Source organism: Sus scrofa, chromosome 13 (genome assembly GCF_054392235.1).
Source record: "Sus scrofa isolate SSC_HxYL_T2T_F1_AM1 chromosome 13, Sscrofa_HxYL_maternal_Yorkshire_Landrace_v2.0, whole genome shotgun sequence".
Classification (NCBI taxonomy): domain Eukaryota; kingdom Metazoa; phylum Chordata; class Mammalia; order Artiodactyla; family Suidae; genus Sus; species Sus scrofa.
The window spans coordinates 154452650-154476088 of record NC_139395.1 but is presented as its reverse complement, the minus strand read 5'-3'; the positions used below and the strand labels follow the sequence as shown (position 1 = coordinate 154476088).

The window sequence follows — 23439 nt, the reverse complement described above, 5'->3', positions numbered from 1 at the left end:
ACATACCTACCACTCTGGTGGGGGATGTTGATAATGGGGGAAGCTATGCATGACTGAAGGCAGAGAGTATCTGGGAAATCACTGTACATTTCCCTCAATTTTGCTGTGAACCTATAACTTCTCTAAAAAATAAAAAAATCTATTTAAAAACAAAACGAGGAGTTCCCGTCGTGGCGCAGTGGTTAACGAATCCGACTAGGAATCATGAGGTTTCGGGTTTGATCCCTGGCCTTGCTCAGTGGGTTAAGGATCCGGCGTTGCCGTGAGCTGTGGTGTAGGTTGCAGACGTGTCTCGGATCCCGCGTTGCTGTGGCTCTGGTGTAGGCCAGTGGCTACAGCTCCGATTGGACCCCTAGCCTGGGAACCTCCATATGCCGCGGAAGCGGCCCAAGAAATAGCAAAAAGACAAAAAAACCCAAAAAAACAAAAAACAAACAAACAAACAAAAAAAACCGAGGAGTTTCTGTCGTGGCTCAGCGGAAATGAATCTGACTAGCATCCTTTAGGAGGCAGGTTCAATCCCTGGCCTCTCTCAGTGGGTTAAGGATCCGGCATTGCCGTGCGTGAGCTGTGGTCTAGGTTGGAGACGCGGCTCGGATCCGGCGTTGCTGTGGCTGTTGCTGTGGCGTAGGCCGGCAAGGGCAGCTCCATTCAACCCCTAGCCTGGCAACTTCCTTACACCGTGGGTGGGGAAAACAAACAAAAGAAGAAATGGGACAGTAGAGACCACTGAAACAATTGCCAGCCAACCTCCTTACCTTATATAAACAGAAGACTTGAAAAGCCCTTTTGTCACCGGCAGAGCCCACTACAGTCCTGGGAAAAACAAGGTGGAATCTAGGTGATAAGGTCTGACGTCTTCTTTTTGTGCTTAGTCTAGTTTCACTTGCCCATAGGGGACTGTGAGCAGAGCCCTTGCCCCTAACACCCCAGACTAGAGTTCCCGGGCGAACTGCCAAGCGGGGTCTCAGCGCAAGTGTGGAGGTGCAGTCGTGAAGAGACGATGCCGCCTTAACTGAGCAGCACGACTGCGCATGACCCTCAAGAACTCCGCCCCGCCCCTTCCTCCGAAGAGGAGATCCATACTAAGCAGCCCTGCCCCAGGGTCTCTGGGGAGAGCATGCTAGAGTTCAAGTCTCTCCGTTCTACGATTAAGGGATAAAGCTTTCCATTGCTTCTGAGCTGAACTTGGTCTTGTTCTATTGGCTCCAATGACACGGAGCAGAAGAACCATTGTTGGGGACCAACAATTTCACAAGGATATATTTAGAGAGAAGTTAGGCAGGTGTTTGGAGCATTTTTTGTGTAAAGCAGGTATCAGTAGATATATCTTTTCTTGGGGGCTGTGAGAGTGATGATATTTAATTCAATCCCAACACCTCCCATGTTATTCTTGCCTAGTTCCCACAAGAAGGTATCCATGGTGGGCACTAGCCGTTGCCCATCAATACTCATTCTCCTTTCTTTTCTTGTGATAGAACCCTGATTTATTCAGGAGGCTCGTAGAAGTCCCTTTATCTCAGGGAAGTTGGGCATGACCCCAGCCCTAGGGAATGAATCTGGGATTGGTCTAAGGATGGGCATGTGACCCAGTCCTATACTTGAGACATAAGAAATATCTACTAGGGAGGACTTCCTTTCCTTAATAAAAGACATTTCCTAAGGAGAACTCCTGTCCCTTCAGCCTTTTACGTTCCTCCCTTCCTCTGATCTAGAACATGAAAGTAAGATGAAGATAAGACAATAGTCCAAGCACACAAGAGCAGAAAACCAGAATAAATTTGGTTCCAGGGTAACTTTTATTGTCATTGTCCTTGTCCTGACCTGCCAACCTCAGACTTCTTTTATGAGATAAAGTCCTGGTTGTTAAGCTAATGTTAGATTTTCAGTTAGAACTGAATGCACTCTTTTTTGTTTGTTTGTTTTTGCTTTCTAGGGCTGCACTCGAGGCATATGGGAGTTCCCAGGCTAGGGGTCCAATCAGAGCTAAAGCTACCCTCCTACACCACAGCCACAGCAATGCCAAATCCGAGCCGCATCTGTGACCTATACCACAGCTCACGGCAAAGCCAGATCCTTGACCCACTGAGCAAGGCCAGGGCTCAAACCCACATCCTCATGGATCCTAGTCGGGTTTGTTTATCACTGAGCCACAACGGGAACTCCTTCAATGCACTCTTAATTGATACTATGTCTTTTTATTAAGGGAACTGGTATCATAAAGTATACATGTCCCGAAGATTTTAGTTTTATAAGATCCAAAATAAGAGCAGTAAATGCTCATGAATGAGCAAAACTGCCCCATTTGTTAAATTTCTCTTCCAGGGACTGTATAGGATGGCATACACTTGGTTTTTTACGACGTATCACTGTTAATAGTGCTATAGTGGGTTGTGTCGAAGCTTCTGATATAATTTTAGATTTAAAAAACGTAGAGTAGGATAATTATAGTCCAAAGGCCTGCATGATTAAGCAAGATTCCTGCAGGAAAAGCTCTGTAGTTGGTCATATGCATACTACTTATATCAAAGCCATTTTAGATTCCATCTTAACTTTCATTTCAATTGAACTATTAATATTCACTGTTGAGATCTTAAATTGAACTTCAATGTAGTTTTCTTGTTTCAAGACCTGAGAGATGACAAAGAGAAGGCAGTATGTACTTCCAAATTTTCTACACTTTGGGCTTCTGTTACTTATTGCTTAGAAGGGTACATGACTTCCTCCTCAGCTAAAGGCTAGTTTATTTAGGGACCAGGACCTTGGGTTACTTATTCCAGAGTAAGCTGCAATAGGTGACACAGTAGCCTCCCTGAAGCAGGAACTAATAAGTGTCCACTGAGTTACAGCAATAATAAAAAAATGTCAACAATAATAGCTAAATTTGGAGTTCCTGTTGTGGCTCAGTGGTTAACGAATCCGGCTAGGAACCATGAGGTTTCGGGTTTGATCCCTGGCCTTGCTCAGTGGTTAAGGATCCGGCGTTGCGGTGAGCTGTGGTGTAGGTTGCAGATGCAGCTCGGATCCCGAGTTGCTGTGGCTCTGGTGTAGGCCGGCAGCTACAGCTCCGATTGGACCCCTAAGTTGGGAACCTCCATATGCTGCTGGCGCGGCCCTAGAAAAGACAAAAAGATAAAAATAAATAAATAAAAATAATAACAGCTAAATTTGCCTATGCTCACTATGTGCCAAAAGCATTGTGGGTGCTTTCAATGCACAATCCCATTTAACACCCACCAAATCCTTGTGAAATAAATCATTTCATTCTTTCAAATGAAGAAAGTGAGGCTCGGAGAGGTTAAGTCACTCGCTCAGACTCATTCAGCCATAAGCACAATCTGGATTCAAGTATCTGGATTCCTTATGAAGTAGGTATCATTATCCACATTTTACAGCTGAGGAAACAGAGGCTCAGAAAGGTTAATAATGTGCTCAGTGTCACACAGCTAAGTTGTAGAGCATGGATTTGAACCCAGGCAGTCTGGCTTCAGCATCTGTCTTCTTGATTATGTCATACACTGACTCACAAAAGGATAAATTTTGGACATATCCAGATTTGTCATGCAATTATATAAAGTTGACTACATCAAATTGAAGGCTAGCTAATTACTAAATGTAACAAAGAAATTTAAATATCAGCTCTCAAGCTTTTTTTTTTTTCCATTTTAGTAGTAAAATATCTTTCCAGAGGACAGAACTTCCTTCAAACCCAGAAATGATAACTCTTTCATCACTGTGGAAAATTACAGCACAGAAACTGTACATGAACTTTTAACTTCAGATAATTTACATTTAGGCCTTGGGTTTCCTACCTTCTCTCTCCTCCTCCCTGCACTCTCCCAACTACAGCTGAAGTTGAAAACCACAGGGAATCAGGCAGGGTTTTTCAACCTTGGCACTACTGACCTTCAGTGGATAATTCTACGTCCTGTGCATTGTAGAATATTTGCCAGCATCCCTATCCTTTATCTACTAAATGCTAGTAGCACCCTCCCCAGTTGTGATAACCAAAAATGTCTCTAGACTTTGCCAGGTGTGGTGGGGGAGGGGTACAAAAATCACCCCTATTGAGAACCACTGGTCTGGAGGCATTGCCAGTAGCCTAGGCTGTGAGGGAAGTCTCTCAACAATTTTTTTTTTTTTAATTTAAAAAGGTGGCTTCTATAGCATTCTCTCTAATAGGAAGATATATAAAGATGCCAAGAGGATCTGACAGAAAAACCTACTGTCATGGGAGGAAACCTAATCAGGGTGCCTTTTTAAAAGATTTTTTAAAATTTCTAAGCAAAGGGATGGTATATTTGGGGAGCATGGTAGAGGAAGGTATCTTTGAGAATGGGGAATTAAGGAAATGATACAGATCTTTCTAGCTGGTCTGAAGCGCAAGAGAAGGAAACTAAATCTTTTTTTAATTAGCGTGAACAGCCTGCCCTGCGTGAAATATTGTCTCCTGCTGACGAGTTGCTGCCAGCCATGGGGAGATAAAGTACACGGATGGATGCTAAATGGATGTAAACCCAGAATGTTTCCTTAGCTCTAGTAAGGCTTTGTCACCAAAGGATGATACAGTGAAGCCAAATGGGTGAGAATCTAGATTTGTGTATAAGAGGAGGGTTAGAATGAGCTCATTATTAGAAGTGCTGAAGTTTGGGAATATTTAACAGTTGTCTTAGTTTGGGGGGTTATTTGAGAGAAAAGCCCAGGAAGCACCATGGGAGAGTGGGGAGGTGAGAGGAAAGGAAACTACTCGTGGATGCATCATCAGAAATTGCCACCATGGGCAGTGGAACTTAATCTGTCTGGAAGTTGCAGGGAACCAGGGCTGAACATGAACCTCAGGGGTATGGAGCAAGAGAGCTGGTGTACTATCCACCAGTTCCCATTTGTCAGTGGTTGAAAACTGCATCCAGGGCCATCAATCCTCAGCACTTTTGTTCTGGTTTGAGCCTCCAGGAATGTTGCTGGTACGGTGCTGGTGACTGGAAGCAGCTAGTTAACATGGGATGGTGATTGCTGATGGTATACATGTGAGCCACTGGCAACTTCTGCTATAGTGGCCAATTTTTTCTTTTTCTTTTTTTAGGGCTGCACCTATGGCATATGGAAATTCCCAGGCTAGGGGTCAAATCAGAGCTGTAGCTGCTGGCCTATGCCACAGCCACAGGGATACCAGATCCAAGCTGCATTTGCTGGACCTACACCACAGCTTACAGCAATTCTGGATCCTTAACCCACTGAGTGAGGCCAGGGGTCAAACCTGCATCCTTATGGATCCTAGTCAGATTTGTTTCCACTGAGCCACGATGGGAACTCCAACAATGTTTAATTTTTAATAAAGATTTCTTAATATATTAGCTAATATTGGGAAGGCATACGAACTACTACCACCTTCAAGGATACCTTACTCTTTGAGACCATGAAATGCCACTACCAGAAACCCAGCAGTCATCCCAGCACTGCCATCAACTCCTCTTTCCTGTACCCCTTACATCCAGTCTGCTAACAGGTTCTTACAGATCTATTCCAAAGCTTCCAGGGATTAATCTACTCTGTCCCTGCTGTCACATCATTAATCTAGGATAATGGTGTCTTTTGCCTGGACTATTGCAATGGCCTCTCTTGGGGTCCCTACATCCTCACTTCCTTCAGTTCCTTGAACTCATAAGATTTTTCTTGGAATGCTACTTTTCTCCATCCCACCCCAGCCCAACCCTACTCTTCCAATGACTTGTTCCTTCCTATCTTTGAGGTCTGGCTAAATGTCACTTCTTCATTGAAAACCTTCCTCTCTGAAGAAAGGTCTCCCCATCCCACCTGTCATTCCTATCTCAGTTCCTGTTTGTTTTCTTCTTCACATGTTTTACAATTTGTAATTATTTTCTTTGTGTATTTTATCTGCCTCCCTGCCTAGAATGTAATCTCTGTAAGGGCAAAGACCATGTCTGTCTCCTTGACCACCGTATGCTCATAGGCGTGACAGATTTAGCAAATAAAAATACAGGCTTATCAGTTAAATTTGAATTTCAGATAAACCAAATATTGAATAGGACATACACCAAAAATTATTCATGACTTATCTGAAATTCAAATGTAACTGGGCATCTTGTATTTTATCTGGTAACCCTAGTTGCTAGGCCCTGACACATAGCTGATCTCATCCCATATTGTTAAATAAAAACTTGGTAGCAGCATAGCAAAATTGTTACTATGGCAGCAAAGTGGGGGAAAGTGCTAAAACTACAGAGGGAGTGATAAATACCACTTCCCATTCCTTTCTGTTCTGCTGTCTTCTTACTCCAGGAAAACCTGATCACCTGGTCCAATCTCATAGTCTCCCACTCCTGGCCATCACAAGTCTGGCTGATGAAGACCTGATTATGACCAATTGCCACTTTCGCAGAACACCAGCAAGTATTTATTGAGTAATTACGCTGATAGCTTTCCAAATACATTTCTATAAATGAGCTACTTGACTGAAAAAGTGAGTTCTCATTTTAACCAACTCCCTCCCCCAGTACTGCCAAAGGGTGTGAGATTCTAAAGGAAATGGCACAAATCCGTTCTCAATGATGGTAGCAAGGCTCCAGTCTCAATTAGGTCCTGCAGCGTTCCTGGAATTGGGGGTGAAATGGCTCTTGAGAGGTTCCCAGCATTTGTAGTAGTTTTCATCCAAACAATTAGAGGTCTTTAGCCCCCACCTGGTGACAGCCATACTTAGAGAAGACTCAAACATAAATGCCTGTAGGAAAAGAGGATGGGAACAAATAAGAAGTGAGGTGCATAATAAAACACTTTTGATTAGATGTCAAGAGAGAAGATATGGGCAGGTAGAATCTTTGAATAATAAATTAATCAATAAAAAGTAAATGGCGGGTGCCCCACTGTGTTCAATAGAAAGAATATGCACATGCCCTGTGTATCCTGGACATTTCAGCTTCACCTAATGCTGATTTCTCCACCTACTGTGACTTAAAAAAAAAAACAAAACCCAAACACCCTGCAATTCTCACATTGCTGGAAATTTTAAAATAGAGATGGATAAGAGGAAGATAAAAATTCTCTTGTGCCACAACCCAGAGAACCCACCCTTAATGTCAGGTGTCAAGTAAACATTAACTCCTTTTGGCCTAAAACAGTGGGGACGATTGTCCTGACTTTCTGTGGCAGGCTGGATGTGAGGACTAGATGAGAGCACATGGAGATGTTGTGCATGTTGTGAAGCACTACTGAGATATAAAGGTCATTATTATGGCTGTAATGATCATTGTCTCTTTGCTGAGTGCTTCTTAGGAGCCTTGCTGTCTGATGGGAGTAACACAACCCTAGTTGGGAAATGAAGACAGTATTGTAAAGTTAATGGACCCCCAAATGGTATAAGGATAAGGCATCTGGATGGGCTCGGATCCACATCAGGTAATGCAAAATAGTGAGGGAGACCCAAAGCTAGGCCTAGTAAAGAGGGTCTGCATTCCCTGTTCCTGTGGACTTTACCAGGTAGTCTGGGCTCCAGTCCTTGGAGAGTGCTTACTAGTGCTCCAAGGCCTAGACATTTCCCAAAGTCTTGCTCCTCAAATAGCCCTGACCTGTGCCTCACCTGTTGCAGAACACTGCTCCCTGGTAACACTATCCAATGTCAAGTTGGGCATAAACGTTACTAAGTGGTCACTTGGAGGCAGCCTGTGCACCTCCAGGGAACTTTTGCGGGTAGTAGTTTAGGATTGTCGATATCTCCTGGAGCTCTCTCACAGGGATGAAAAGATACTACAGAAACTTGCAGAGGCCTTTGCAAGGGGAAATAGGGCCGAAGGAACCCTCCCCCTGCAGATCAGCTCCATTAACGCTGGCCCATGACTTGGGACTGAATGCACACTGCCTTGTGCAGAGGGGCAGATAAGCTCTCTGCTTAGGTAGACTGCAAGCTGGGCATGGAGTCGGGCGGGTCTGTGCTATTGATTTTAAAGTCAGGTAGCACTGAAGGCATTTGTTTAAAAATGTAAAGCAACTTTGCATATGATTTAGCATAAAATTACTCCTTGTGGTCCATAAACTCTACCTTCAAGAATGCAAAAATAAAATGAAATGAAGTACTGCAGCCAACTGCAATTGTGTTCAGCCTCAATGTTTACAGCGTGACACAGGAGGAATACAAAACAGGTTTTAAATCCCATCAGTTTCATCTCATGCCAAAGGAGAGCAAAAGAAAATGAGGAAACATCTGAGAACTCTGCTCACAAGCTCTAACTACAGTCAGGCAAAGGCTTCCTGACCCTCCTGGGCTTGAGAAACCAGCTAAAGGTGACATCCTGTGTCCCCTGTTCCTGTGGCCCTAGAGAATTACCTCAAAAAGCAGGAGATGACTTGAGACAGAGCATATTATATACAGGGCTGCATACAGATGAGGGGAGACTCCTCACATAGTATTAATAACATTCCACCTTACATTTGAACAGTGCTTGAAAGTCTGCATAGTTACATCACAGCCACCTACTGGGTTGGATGCCCTACCTCTTCTGCAGATGGAGAAAATGAAGCACAGAGAAGTTAAGTGACTTGTTCAAGGTCACATAAGAAGTAAGGGCTAGGGTTTGACCCCAGATCTGACTCCAAGTGCAAAGCTCTTTTTACCCTACCACATAGGAAGTCTAGTATATACACCAGGGTGTGTGCATACACACACATGGGAACGCACACACTCTCCTTTCCTGACCCTCCTTTGTGACTTTGAAGAAAGAAAAAATAGTCATTGCTATCAACAAGGTTGGGGATCCCAGAGGCCACAAGAGTCTCATGTCTAACTTGCTTACCATGGTGCCATCAGCAATCCGCTCAGGGACCAGCCTGGCTTTGCTGGCCTTTTCAAAGCAGTCGGCATCAGGCCCGTGGGGGGTCATTGGACTGTGCAAGCTGCCTCCCCCTGGCAGGAACCCACCTTGCTTTGCCTCATAGTGACCTTTGATGAGTCCCATGAATTCACTCATGCAGTTCCCTGGGAAGGTTGAAACAGTATTGTTTTTATTAGCTAAGGCAAGGCCCATAAAAACACCAAGACTTCTTAAATATTATTTCTGCAGAATGTTAAGAAGATAGGAGAGTCTGATAAATTCTATAGGATTAATAAAGACTCCAGATAGACAGGAAAAGAAAACCAAAACGTTCATTAGTGTGGAATTCTTGGTAGGTAGATTCTCGGTCTACTCCATGACCATGTGGATTATCAAGGGTTTTAAGTTCCTCTGCCTAAAGGAAACTGCTTGATCTAAAGAAAATCAGGGCCCAGACAAGAATGGCAATGATAATTAAAATGTGAATCATGATAAAGAATGGCTGTATTGCATCATCTGTGCTTACAAGCCCCATATCAAAATTATCTTCTTTCCTAGATCTGAATTCCTTCCCAAATAGCACCATATTTCTGGTTCCTAATCTGGAAAACTGAAGTTGTGTATGTGTGTGTTTGTGTGTTAATGGAAAGATGATGTGATGGAAAGAACAATGGACTTGGAATCCATTATCAAAAAATATTTTGTGTGAGGAGTTCCCATCGTGGCTCAGTGGTTAATGAATCCGACTAGGAACCATGAGGTTGCGGGTTTGATCCCTGGCCTTGCTCAGTGGGTTAAAGATCCGGCATTGCTGTGAGCTGTGGTGTAGGTTGCAGACACGGCTTGAATCCCGTGTGGCTGTGGCTGTAGTGTAGGCCAGTAGCGACAGCTCCGATTTGACCCCTAGCCTGGGAACCTCCATATGCTGCAGGAGTGGCTCAAGAAATGGCAAAAAGACCAAAAAAAAAAAAAAAAAAAAAAAAAAAAAAAAAAATTGTGTGAAAAAATCTCATTTGTAAAAACAAATCCAAAAATACTATATATTCTAACAAATGTTATCTTCTGAATCTAATATCATCTTATTCTTTCATTTTTCAAAATGTTTCTTTCTTTCTTTTTCTGGTTGTTTTTTTTTTTTTTTTTTTTTGGCTACACCCAAGTCATGCAAAAGTTCCCAGGCCAGGAATTGAACTTGCACCATAACAGTGACAACGCCAGATCCTTAACCCTCTAGGCCACAAGGGAACTCTCAAAATGCTTCTTAGATTAATTCTTTTCCTTACATTTCCATTGACATTCTCTTCCAAAAATCCCCAAATCTTAAAATTGGAAAGGATCCCTATTTCTACTCAATACAGAAGCATTCTGTATGTCATTCCTGATGGATTACCTCCTGGGCTCTGCCTGCATGCCTTCTGTGAATGGGAGCTCTCTACTCAGCAAGACAACCTAACATATTACTGAAGAGATCTGGGTGCGAGAAAGTTCTATCATGTTAAATGGAAATTTGCTTTCATGTAAGTTAAAGTATGTTTGACCTAGTTGTCATTTCGAGTCACCAAAATTTGGAGTTCCAGTTGTGGCTCAGTGGATTAAGAGCCTGACATCGTATCCATGAGGATGCAGGTTCGATCCCTGGCCTTGCTGAGTGGGTTAAGGATCTGGTATTGCCATGTGCTGTGGTGTATGTCAGACACAGCTCGGATCCTGAGTTTCCATGCTGTGGTGTAGGCCAGCAACTGCAGGTTTGTTTGTTTGTTTTTGTTTTTAGGGCTGCACCCACGGCATATGAAGTTTCCCAGGCTAGGGGTCTAAGCTGTAGCTGCCAGCCTATGCCAGAGCCACAGCAACGCAGGATACCCACTGAACAAGGGCAGGGATTGAACCCGCAACCTCATGGTTCCTAGTCGGATTCGTTAACCACTGCGCCACGACGGGAACTCTGGCAACTGCAGTTCTAATTCAACCCCCTACAGTCTGGGAACTTCCATATGCCATAGGTGTGGCCCTAAGAAAAAACTTGACAAAAATCATCATGTTCCCACTCTTTCAATCTTATGTTTCTGTGACAACAAAGCTCTTTATTTAGAGCAAGAATAAAGAACTATAATACCTGAGTAAATTTAAGTGTTTTCTATCCATCTACCCATCAATTCATCCATCCATCCATCCATCTGTTCCTCACCCCATCCATCTGCCTATCCATCCATCCAGCATATATAATCAGTACTGTGCTAAGTACTGTGATAGAGATGGATAAGAAACAGCTTCTCTAAAGTAACTCATAGCCCATCCCGTGAGAGTACCGAGAGTGTAAACTGTGGACAAAGTAGAGACATATGGCGCTGGCAGCCCTTGCAAAGGCATACATTTGACATGATAAATGTCCACCCCTCTTCCTTACGCATGAAGTACAGCCAAATGCCAAAATACTTGTGTGTTTGACTAAGCTGCCATACCATCCTGCCCAGATAACAAAATACTGCTGAAGGCTCCTGCGGAAAAGGTAAGATCCAGATCATAGCTCTACTTATTTCTCCATGAAGCAGAAATAGAAGAGGCAACTGTAGGCATAAAGTATCTATATTTTAAATGCAGTTCTGCTTATGACTTCAATATGCTGACACACTCCTTGATCTAGTACGTATCCTCAGGGTCACCTTCATGGCTTAATTTTAAGAAGAGAGCAAGACAGAATTCAGCTTTGATCTGAATATGAATTTAGGTAGCAATGAGTTGGTGATGACATTTCTACATCATTTTCTGTATTTCAAAGAACAGTGGGAGGGTAGACCTTGCCTTTTTGATTAATACTGAATCCAGTTGACTAAAGTGCATTAAGATGACTGGAGGCAATATTTCTGCAGAAATCATTCTCCACTTCTGTAAAGTCACATCAAAGTAGCAAAGATTTTGATTATTGCTAAAAACATTATTTTTAATATCTCTGGTAAAAATAATTTCTAACTTGGGGTTCTGTGGTTTTTCCAACTAATTCAGGACAACCATTCCTTTCTGAGTTCTAGCTATCTCTGGCCAAATCTATTTGAGGGTCTTTTGAAAAATTATAAGAGGCATTTCATGAGGCCATTTATTTCAGGCAATCTGAACTACAAACTAAAATCAAGCAGTGGGTTGAGAGTTAGTAGCACAGTAGAACCTGGGTGGGAGACATGCCCCAGGCCAGCATTTCTCAACAAGGGGTCTTAGACCTCCTTCATGAGAATCCCCTGACTTGCTAGTTCAAAATGCATATTCTCAGCTTCCACCTCAACAACAACTAATTAAATTCTCTGAGAGAAGACCCTGGGAATAAAAAAATTATTTTGAGGCATTCCAAATAATTTTTAAATTCTCGAATGCTCTCAAAGTGTGGTCCCTGGAATCACATCACTGTCAGATCAGCATCACATGAGAACTTGTTACAAATGCATCTTCTCAGGCCCTATCCTGGACCTATTGGAGCAAAACTTCTGAGAGCGGGGCCCAGGAACCTGTGTTTTAACAAGCCCTCCAGGCAACAGTAACACATTCTAAAATTTGAAAACCACCACCTCAGGTACATAGAGCACCCTCAATATAAGAACTATGTGAAATAGTAAAGTATCAATCAAAGATTAGTAATGGGAGGTACAGGATATAAGCCAGAGTACTTCTCTCACCCTGATGACAAACAGGCCTTCTAGAGAAAGGAGGAGAACAGTATCCATCCTGTGGTGGGCTGGATACTCTTCAGAAAGGACATAGTTTGTTACATCTCTATTCATACAGTATCTGGTGTTTGGAAGTGTTATCCAAGTGTATCCTTTGCGCCATCTTTAGCTGGAAAAAGGCAATGTTGGAATTTGACCATGACCTTCTTCTACTTTGAGGGCTTTTGTTCTTCACCTTGGACAAATACCTAAATTGCTCATTTCGTCAGTGTTGTATCCTGTTAAGCCCTGGCACCTGGGTACATACAGAGAGGTGCCTCATAGAGACAGAAGGTGCTGAGGTTAACTAAAGAAAGGGCTTTGTTTTTTAGAATGTTCCATCTGAAATGCACCTCAGAGTCTCTCCAGAGCTCTATGTACAAAAACTCAGTCTCCAGGAAGCAGAATTGTGCATTGACATTTAGGTTGGATTTATAGTTAGCTACTGCACAATTAAAAATGCCAGCTTCATTAAGTACAGCCGTGAGTTACCTTATTCATTCTCGGCGATGCATTCACTTATTAATAAATATTTATTAGGTTATATCATGCACTGGGCACTGTGCTAGGCACATACCTTAGTGCCCATGGCTGTCTGCTCTGGCACCAGACTACCTTCAATTAAATCCTGACTCCATCACTTAACGAGCTGTGAGGCCGTGAGCGGGCTACTTAATCCTTCACAGCTCCCTTTCATCTCCTGAAAAAGAAAGGGTGGGGGGATAATACCATTACCTATATCTCACAACTGTTAGGAGGATTAAATGGGTTAATACTTTTAAAGAACTTAGAGCCACAGGAAATGGTTAATAATTGTTAGTGGTAAGTAATAATATTAATAAAATCAAAATAATAGATTTGGTAAGTTGTGTTCTAGGCAACAACTGCTCTGCAGGAACTGCTTCCAGAGCAGGATCCATCTGTTAATGTGGATTGCAGTCTGCTGTATCCCTTCAAAATCATTGGAGAAGGCACATTTTACTGGCTCTTGAAGCAGACTTAGATAATGAACTTTCCAAAAGCAACAAAATAACCAACGACATCCCACAGCTCTTCCTCTCTGGACATCTGAAATGTAAAGAAATGTCTTGCTTCATACTTCACCAGCCTTTCTGCCTCTCAGGGCCAGAGGAACTGGGCTCCAGGCATTACAGAGTGTTTCCTTCTCAGTGTCAACATGCCACTGCCATCCACACAGAAGCTGTGGTATCTAAGTAGCTAAAAGTCTGGGGAGCAGGACTAGCCTCGGAAGGCAGGATCCTGAACTCCAGCGAGGGCGAGGAGTCCAGAAACACCTCTGGCACTGTTCCCCCTGGGTAAGGCTCACTCTGCCGTCTCTTTGGTTTCCATGTGTAACTTGGTAAAAGACTCACTGTGGTAATAAGGAGGCCTGAAGGTCTTTTCAGCAACCCCCCACCGTGGTGGGAAGATGACAAAATCAGCGATGGCCACGCCAGGGCGGACAGACTTGGCAGTCAATACTGTGAAAATGGATGGGTCCTGTGAAAGGAAGCACGAGGACAGGCTGAAGACACAATGAAAGGAAGGTGACTGAACAATCACACGTCACCTACACATGAAGGGGTTTTCGAGTGACACCGTAATTTCTGATCAAACCACACAAGCCAGGCAAAGAAGCCTGGGCTTGTCATTGGGATGAAGTAGTCACTCATCTGACTTACCCCTCTTGCTGTGCTTGAAGCAAAATGAATTAACTCCAGCTAAAGGGATTCTGAGCAGCCTTTTCACCCTGCTGAGCCCCCATTTCATGTAAGTACTACCCTGGAGTTTGAGAACCAGCAGTGCCTGCCTCCCAAACTCAGGTCAGAGTGACTAGAGCTGGGATGTGCTGTAGGGAGCTCCTGGCAGAAGGGATGCTCAGAGTAAAGTGGAAATAGAAACAGTAACATCCAAGTGCTGGTGTGGATGTAGGATGTGCTTCTCTTGGGGGGAATCACCGAGATGCTTTCTTACCCTTGTTTCACTCTTCAGGTCTAAACTACACCACGTACAACACTAGTCTGAGTAGTGATAGTATGGAGGGGAATAGGTTGGGAGACAATATTATGATTTTTAGAGAACTTTAGAATCCTTCAGTGGAAAGACTGAGATTCAATTTAATGGCGATCAATGACCACAGTTGCTTTCAACTGCCATACGAGGGTCTGGGATTCAAAGATGATTGAACTCTCTTCGTTGCCTTTTGTTGTTATTGTTGGTGGTCGTGAATGTGCATGAGGGGGACTGAAGGTGTAATAAAACAGGTATATGAATAACAAACCATAGCAAGTGCCAAGGGCAATCTAGCTTGATGAATAGAGATTCAAGGGGTACAGAGTGACTATCTCTACCTGAAAGGATCAAGGAAGGCTTCAAAGAGGTGGCAACATTTGAGCTAAGTCCTGAAGAATGAATGGAGAAGGAAAGGAAAAGAGGGGGAATGAGGGAGGGAGGAAAAAAGAAAGAAAGGAAGGGAGGAAGGAAGGGGGGGGGAAGGCAAGTTGGGGAGAGGAGGAGAGGAAAATTGAGAAGAACGGAGGGGAGGGAAGGGGAGGGAAGGGCATTTTAAGCACATAAAGCAGGAAAGACATCAAAATGCACAGAGATTTTGTTGAGAGGCAAGAAAGCCAAAGCGAAAGGTCCACTGGCAGAAAGGAGGGGGCAAGAGGTGGTACTAGGAATTGAGTCCAGGACCAGATGGCAAAGAGCACTGGATACCACGCTTCAGAGCTCAGACTTAATCCTAAACCACAGGGAGCCTGCAAAGATTTTCTAGTGCAGTGATAGAATGATCAGGTCTGAATTTAGGGAAAACAACTATAGCAGCAGTACAGAGGAGATTGGACCTGTGTAAATGTAAGGAAAAACAACAACAACAACAACAACAAACCAAAACCCTTAATGCTGTGGGACTGAATACTTATTCATCTGTCATGAGAAATAATCTGAAACTATTAAAGAAAAGGTAGTAAGGCTCAAATAAAGCTCTACCAGTGTATCAGGATCCTTTTTCTTGCTGCTTTGGGTATGATGCCTCATTTTCTTTTCCCTTTTGCTTTAGTAAGTATTGCCTCTCTTCAGAAAGGTAGTTTGATGTCCCCAGAGGTAAGCAGAACTGGCTCAGGGTCATCTTTCTGTCTCTGGTTCTCTGGCTTCTGTTCTAATTATCCCTTCAGCTTGTGGGTTAAGTTAATCTATTATGCAAAATGAACTTTCTCTCAGGATCTCAGAACTAGCACTTTATCAAGAATGTGGGGCTTTGGGGGCCTGCACTGAAGGCTGGGGACCGATTTGTGGCCCCCTGATTGAGTGGAAAATATGACCAGGTTTATGCTCTAGAGGTTCTTTGGTTTACATCCAAGCACCGAACACTATGAGTAACTTTAGAAGAGGGTTGTTTGCTCCATCACTGCTAAAAACAGCCAGGAGTGGAGGCACTGGAGTGGGCTTTGGTATTTATGAGTGGGACAGAGAAATTTCTAAATCCCAAAATGGTCCCTTCTCATCACTCCATCACTAACATTGCAGTTGGTTTTCTTTTGGGGTTACATTTTCCAGGAAGAAACTAAGTTTTTAGCCATGTAGGAGAGTCACTGTGAATACTCTGTAGAGAGCTGAGCTGTGCTGCAGGGCAAGTGTTGAGTGTTCGGCCAGAATCTCCCACTAGCCATGTTATTTACTCCTTCACTAAAGCTTTGCAGCAGATGACTTAAACTCCTGTCAGCACAATGACAAAGGACTAAATCTCAGGCTTCCAAGGGTGACACCAGAAATGTTAAATCTGTGAATGTCAGGGATCTACTGTGGACCCCTCCCACCTAAGGGTGACTTCTCCCCAGAGCTCCTCTAAGGTCCAGACTTACCGCATGGTCAAAGGCCACTGAGTTGATGACCATGAAGTTTTCCAAGTTGTACTTGTAGGGGGTGTAATTCCCATGCCAGGCCACAACATTGAATGGGGAGACATCCTGATCCACCAAAAAAATAAAAATAAATAAATAAATAAAAATAAAAAAGCAGGAAAGAATGATTTTAGCACCTCAGGCTTTTGTAGCTAGGATTCCTCAGTTTGTACTTGGCATTACTATCTCTTTTTTCATTTGATTTTGTTCTCATAATTTAACGAAGCCATCCTTTGGGAGAAGTATAACCCTGAATCATCTTGTGGTTGCTTCACGTGCTCTCCAACTGTCCTTGCGAAGTGGCTAACCGCATTCCTCCAGTTCATAAGCTGCGGCTTGTCCATTGACAGATGAGTGGATTAAGAAGATGTGGTATATATACACAATGGAACTACTCAGCCATAAAAAAGAATGAAATCATGCCATTTGCAGCAACATGGATGCACCTAGTGATTTATCATACCAAGTGAAGTAAGTCAGAAAGATAAAGACAAATACTATATGATGTCACTTATATGTGGAATCTAAAATATGGCACCAGTGAACCTATCTACAAAACAGAAACAGACTCACAGACTTGGACAACAGATCTGTGGTTACCAAGGGGGAGATGGGAGAGAATGGGATGGACTGGGAGTTTGGGGTTAGTAGAAATGAGGTCATGAGGTCCCACTGCAGGGAACAATATCCAATCTCCTGGGATAGACCATGATGGAAAATAACATCAAAAATAATATATGACTGGGTCACTTTGCTATACAGCAGAAATGGGCACAACATTGAAAATTAACTATATTTTATTTAAAATTAAAAAAAAAAAAAGCTGCAGCTGTCTCTAGTCACGTGTGAAGCAGGAGGATAGCACATACCCCAAAGAATGTCTTTTCAACAATTTTAACACAATTTCGAGGATTTGTGGGTGCTAGGATTTCTCTGACAATCTGGGCCAACATCTGGGTTTCCTGGAGCTGAGGGCAGGCGCTTGCTGTGACAGCTCTCCAGGTAATTGCTACCCAGAGGGGCTTCTGGTAGAGTCAGTGCCTGGGTTGGTGAGTGCAGGAAAGTGAGAAGATCTCTGAGTGTTCCAGCCTCAAGCACTTGAGATTTCAGAGCAATCCTAAGGTGACATTCTTTGGCCTGTCCTGGGGTAGGAGAGGATCAAACTTCTGTTATTGGAAGGTAGTTCTCACTGCAGCTGTGGGTTTGTTCTGGAAACAAGTTCTGATGCAGAATGTTTCAAAGACTTTACTGAAGGAACTCTGCACAGAGGTGTGATTAGGGTTAAGTGAAATGACTAGAGGTGGTAAGGTATCAACTGTGGGAAGACATTACCATTCCTAGGCCTGTGGGCTATGGGTTGGAAATATTCACTCTAGCAAGAGCTAGAACCATGGAGAAGGGGGCTGCCCAGGGTCATGCAGATAAATATTCAACAACTGGCTCCATAAAACAAATAAAAAGCTCTATTTATAACTGGCTTCTTGGGTATAAATACTCTCAGCATGATCATTTTTGAGCTACCAGTGTCATTGAACACAAAATTGGGAAGAGGTGTATATCGGCTCTTGCTGGCCAGTGTAAACTAGCTCCAGCACGTGACTGGGGCTACCCAACAGGAACTGAGATCAGGGAGGAAAACAGAGGGAGCAGGAGGAGAGAAAAACCCAACTTGTCTTTACACCTGTCCTTCAGTTTCCTATGAGTACCTCACACTGGTTGAACCCAACCAAAAGCTAGCTGGTTAGGGAGTCTGGGTGACACAGTCCATGTAGGTCAGCCTCCAGGGACAGATCACAGCAGAGAAGGGAATGGGTCACCAAGGGCTCACAGAGAATAAGCAGCACAGGGTCTACTTGGGAAGTGAAAACCCATAACCAGCAGATAACCTAGAGACAACCACTATATAGGGGTAGTGTTCTCTATCAAATGCATGTTATATATAAAACAGGGAATACACTTTAAATGAATGTCATTTCCACACTGCATCTCCAGAGTTTATCTTTGCCAGGTTGGAGTGGTCACTAAGCATCCACATAAACAAGCCACCCTCAGAATTTCTGATGCAAATGGTCTCAACCACATTTTGAGAAGTCCTGACCCAGAAACTTTGAAGATGGCTACGTGTCAATGAAGATGACAATTAGCAATGATAATGAGGGGTTCATTTTAAGTGTCAAATTAGTTGGCCTCCACTGGTTAGCATACCTTCTGGATGCTGTCCAAAGAAAATAACATATCTTAGCAAAATGTAAACAATAAGTTAAATGGGCAAAAATATAGCAAGTGAATAATGGTAAACAGAAGAGATACTTGGATTATTTTTACTATAGGGTTACTTTATTCTTCTATATTATATATCCAGTATATTAATAATATACTATAGTTAATAATATACTATAGTTAATAATATACTATAGATCACAAATTATATTATTGCTATTTTTTATTGTTATCTATGCCTTGGCTTATCTCCTGAGTTTACCAGAATAGTGGTATAAACCAAATCAAACTAATTGAGTTCTGCTTATTTTCTATCAATCATTGCTTGTACTTGAAATATGGTGACCTCTGGTGAATATAAGTCTTAGATGAACTGCTATTAACTCATTTCCCTTTTCAGAGCATGTTGCCCTGCCCGTATATTATGTTTCCCTCACCATTTATGGAGACCTACATATTGCTGTTTTTTGTTTGTTTGTTTGTTTGTTTTATTGCTTGATGAATAGAAAGAGCATGACCTTCAGAGTCAGAAAGATAGGGGTTTGAATGCTGATTCTGTCATTTACTGTGACATTTGGTAAGTTATCACTACCTGGCCTGTTTTCATGACTACAAATAAGGCCAATAGTACCTTATTTGTAGTATCTTAGTGATATAGTAAAGATGAAAGAATATAAGTAAATACTTAACTCTAGCCTTGGCAACCAGAAGGTGCTTAATAACTATTCATTCCTTCCCCACCTACCAACCTGCTTACTTTACCTGTTTGGCAGCAAACAACTTGCCCTGGTATTTATTAATCACAGTAAAACCACCTGGCACTTGGAGATCTTCATACCAGGCAACAGGTATCAAGAAATCACGAGGATTGGCCAAGCCATTGGCTCCTAGAACACAAACACTTCTGAAATCACATAGGAAAGATGTCCACTGTTGCACAGAGAAAAAGGGCTTTCTTCCATGTCAAAAGCCACTTCACAATTTGCTTTCATTGTTCAGAGACTCATTGGAATCCCAGCCTCATACCTTTCAAGAAGGACCCAAGGGATTTGGTCAGAAAAAAAAAAAAAATCATGAAAATACTAGCATCATCACCAGCATTACCTAAAGTTGTAGAATGAATATGGTTTATAAACATTTTACACACATATAAAGGGGAGAGGAGGGAAAGAGAGGAAGAGACTAGAAAAGAGGAAAAGGGAAGATACAATAGGATACAAAAGCTTTTTTTCCAAGAAAGTTCTGATGACCCTAGAACTCATCTACAGTCCTTGAGAAAGAAAGGTTAATACACTGTAGCCCCAGGCATGCCTCTGCTCCTCAGGCAGATCTCAGAATCAATCCAAGTCTGCTCTGCAGCCTGACAAATCTGTCTGCCACGGAGAGAGAAAGCATGTGGGACTTGCCCGCTTACCTCTGCTTTGTGAGTGTTCCCTCCAGAGAAAGAAAATAAATCAAGAGACCCAAAATGAAAGGCATAAGTGCAAAAACATAATTTAACTCTGAGAGGAGAAACCTGGGGAGTGTTTTATCATTTCCAGCTCCTGAGGTTAAAAAAAAAAAAGCCCCCAGCTGGTTGGTAAATTATATATATTTTCCTGCGGGTATGTGTTGCATGGAACCCAGAGGCTAGAGGCTAGGCAGGCTGAGAAGCAGCAGGAAGCTGGACCCAAGTGGGAAGTGGGGTGGAGAGCAGAGTAACAGATGGTCCACCAGGGCTCCAGCTGCCTCTCTGCTGCCTCCCACCTTCCTTTGACTATTTGGATCCCCCAGGGGAGTGACCAAAAGGCACATGCTGGCCTGTCTCTGTTTTGTTGTAAACAATCTGTTGACAAGAAAAGGAAAGAGTAGGGAGGTGTGGCCACCACCTCCAGCAAACTTGCCAAAGATGAAACCAAAGGGCAATTTTCCCCCCAAATCGTTTCACTTCCAGAGACATTTTGAGAACAACCCCTCCTACCACCTTCGCTTCTCTCCTGCTCTCCTGCCTCCAGCTTGCCAGAAGAATCGGGTGTGGGGGACCTTGGTTCACTTTTGAAAGTTTAGTCTGCCTCATGGAGGATGTGGTTTCTAGCTCCTTACAGCACTGAGTGAGGTACACTTTTTGACTCTCAAGTGGGTACATGTGGTGTGTGCCCAGCAGGAATGTGAGGTTTGTAGACTGTGTGTCTCTTACTGTTGTCCCTTGTCATTGTTATGACTTTCCCCACGTTATTGTCTACACAACCCACTGACTTAAGAAAATGATTTTCTGGAATTCCCATTGTAGCTTAGCGGATTAAGAACCCGACAAGTATCCATGAGGATGCAGGTTCCAGCCCTGGCTTCCCTCATTGGGTTAAGGTTCACAAGCTGCAGCGCCAGGTCACAGATGTGGCTCAGATCTGGCATTGCTATAGCTGTGGCGTAGGCTGGTAGCTGCAGCTCCGATTTGACCCCCTGGCCTGGGAACTGCCTCATGTTGCAGGTGTGACCCTGAGAAGAAAAAAAAAGAAAATGATCTCCCTCTTATCTACAAAACACACTTCCATTTGTGTACTTTTTCTTAAGCTGTCTCCTTTCCTCTTTATTTTCCCTCAACTTTTCATCTCCTCTATGAAGCTGTTCCTGGAGACTCGACCCACAGTAACCCAGACTTCTAAAGCTTCTAGGGTGTACTCTGTATAACCTGAAATCTATTACATATTGTCTTGCTTTCTGATGGTCTGAATACTGTTCTAGAGAGAGATTTATAATGACTTGGCTTGGATCACTTTCTGTTATGCATGTATGTGATGGGAAGAGGCTTGTGTTACCCTTGATGTGGTTCCTGTCATTACCCTCAGCACAACAGCTGATGGATTGGTGCACTGACCAGCTCATTGATGAAGCTGTCCTCTCATCAGAGGGGTCAGCCATATTACCTAGTGCTCCTGAACTTAGCAGTCTGAAAAAAGAGAAGTCTGCACTTGCTCAGGGAGCTCTAATTGTTTCTGAAATTCCCAACTACACTGGGTTGAGAGAAGTTGTCTAGAGAGGAAGGTTGAAGTCTGAGTGGCATAAAGAGCAGAGAAGGATGTTTAACTTTCATGCAATCATCTGCATCCTCTATTTCAAGTCAGGCTTAAAAGCTTGCAGTGGAGGTTTACCTATTGGTCCCAAGTCAGGCAACTCAAAGTGGATACCATAGACCTCCAGGATGTAGCCCCTGGTCTCCTCAAAGACATCTATGCTGAACCGCATTCCTCTCTGGAACAGGAAGCAGACACTGGTGGGCTGTCTCAAATCACATCTGTAGTATAAAGCAGCTGCCCAAGCACTATAGCCAGCCTCATATGCACAAATAAGGCCACAGTTTGTTGAATAGGTGGCCAGCTCAAAGATGAATTCGAAATAAACATTTAACTGCTAATCACAGCTGTGACCCAAACCAATTATAGTCTACTATCATTGGGTCCAGAGATAACAGTGTCCTGATTTAGCCAAATTTTAAAGAAATCCATTTTCATTGCCCTCCACCCCCTGCAGGACCTTATCCAGAGTGTAAACATTTAGGGAAGTGAGTTGGCAATGCTCTTGGCTTTGTGATTGTGTGCTATTTTAAAACAAAGCAGGTACATAAGCCTGCTTACCCTTCTGCACAGGGAATCTTAGGTGTAACTCAAACTCCCTCCCCATTGCCCAGACATGACAGAGAAATTTCAGAGTTGGAAATAGCAGCAGCTGCAGCATCTGATTGCTCTCAAATTAGGGAGAAGGAGGAAGGAGAGGGGGACACATCACGAACCTGAATGACGCAGATCTCCTTGGGCTGAACGAGCATCTTGCCAAATTCGGTGTAAATGAGAAGTTTCCCTTTCTGGGGAACTGACAAAATAGACGGCAGCAATGAGTAACTCTTTTCATGTGCGAACCATTTCATGAAGAGTAAAAGGCTTAAGGGCTGCATTTGCTTTTCCATTCCAAATGAAAAGCACTTTATTGAATTTTATGGGGGAAAACATACATTCTGACAACTTAAGTTAGCTATTTTACTATCTAGAAAAATGTGAATGAAAAGATTGACTCTGTTTTTTTTTGTTTGTTTGTTTTTGTTTTTTGTTTTTTGTTTTTTGGTTGCCAGGTAAGGAGCTTGTATATGCCCAATTCTGTGACTTGACCAGAAAAGGGCAGCAGAAATAGAATGGAAAAGACCCACTTCTGACAGTTCCAGCAGGGGGTTGGCATTTGCATGTCTATTGTCCACATCAAAATGTTCACTCCAAAATATCAGTACTGAAAAGAATGGGAGGACCAGAGAAATCCCTACTAGACTTTCCATTTTAGGTGGTCTCATGAAAACTTGTATTTATATTGCAGATATCAGTGACAGATGGTCTTTTCTTGGGTGACTTGGAAGGCAAGTAGAGTTATCTTAAATTAATCACATGTTGGTATGACTCTTCATTTCTTTTCAGCTGCCCAGATCTCCCAGATCAGAAAAGCCCAGGAGAGATGAGCAGAGACCAGGAAACAGGGTAGGGGCTTGGAGGTACACAAGGAATCTTTTCTAGACCACCAACTGCCTTTACACTGCAGTCTGCACATTACACTAAATAAGACAGATTAAAAGGAAAATATACAATTAAAAATCAACTTGTTGAAAAAAAAAAAAAAAAAAGGAGTTCCTTTGTGGCTCAGCCAGTTAAGAACAGAACATAGGATCTATGAGGTTGTGGGTTTGATCCCTGGCCTCGCTCAGTGGGTTAAGGGTCCAGCGTTCCCGAAAGCTTCAGCACAGGTTGAAGATGCCTCTCAGATCCAGTGTTGCTGTGGTTGTGGCTT

At 43.0% G+C, this 23439-nt stretch overlaps 1 protein-coding gene and 1 long non-coding RNA gene across 5 annotated transcripts in view; both read right to left on the bottom strand.

Moving 5' to 3' along the window:
* The window catches only part of LOC102162379 (uncharacterized), a 37065-nt gene extending 33163 nt beyond the window's left edge, over window positions 1-3902 (bottom strand). Inside the window, exons 1-2 of one of the 2 annotated variants that reach the window (XR_001303087.3) lie at window positions 2984-3902; window positions 759-2101 (exon numbers count right to left, since the gene is read on the bottom strand). This is a non-coding gene — a long non-coding RNA (uncharacterized LOC102162379). Of the gene's footprint in view, window positions 1-758; window positions 2102-2983 lie in introns of those variants that run through there. The other variant, XR_014824713.1, reaches the window with a different exon arrangement.
* A 2490-nt stretch (window positions 3903-6392) lies between these two features.
* HGD (homogentisate 1,2-dioxygenase) overlaps window positions 6393-23439 on the bottom strand; it is a 50049-nt gene continuing 33002 nt past the window's right edge. For all 3 annotated transcript variants that reach the window (XM_084991121.1, XM_084991122.1, XM_003361881.5), the window contains 7 exons: window positions 22403-22482; window positions 21765-21864; window positions 19399-19523; window positions 16378-16482; window positions 13888-14014; window positions 8805-8986; window positions 6393-6739 (listed from right to left, as the gene is read on the bottom strand). In XM_084991121.1, coding sequence (XP_084847247.1) covers window positions 6590-6739; window positions 8805-8986; window positions 13888-14014; window positions 16378-16482; window positions 19399-19523; window positions 21765-21864; window positions 22403-22482 — 869 coding nt within the window. In that variant the 3' untranslated portion in view covers window positions 6393-6589. The remainder of the gene's footprint in view (window positions 6740-8804; window positions 8987-13887; window positions 14015-16377; window positions 16483-19398; window positions 19524-21764; window positions 21865-22402; window positions 22483-23439) is intronic.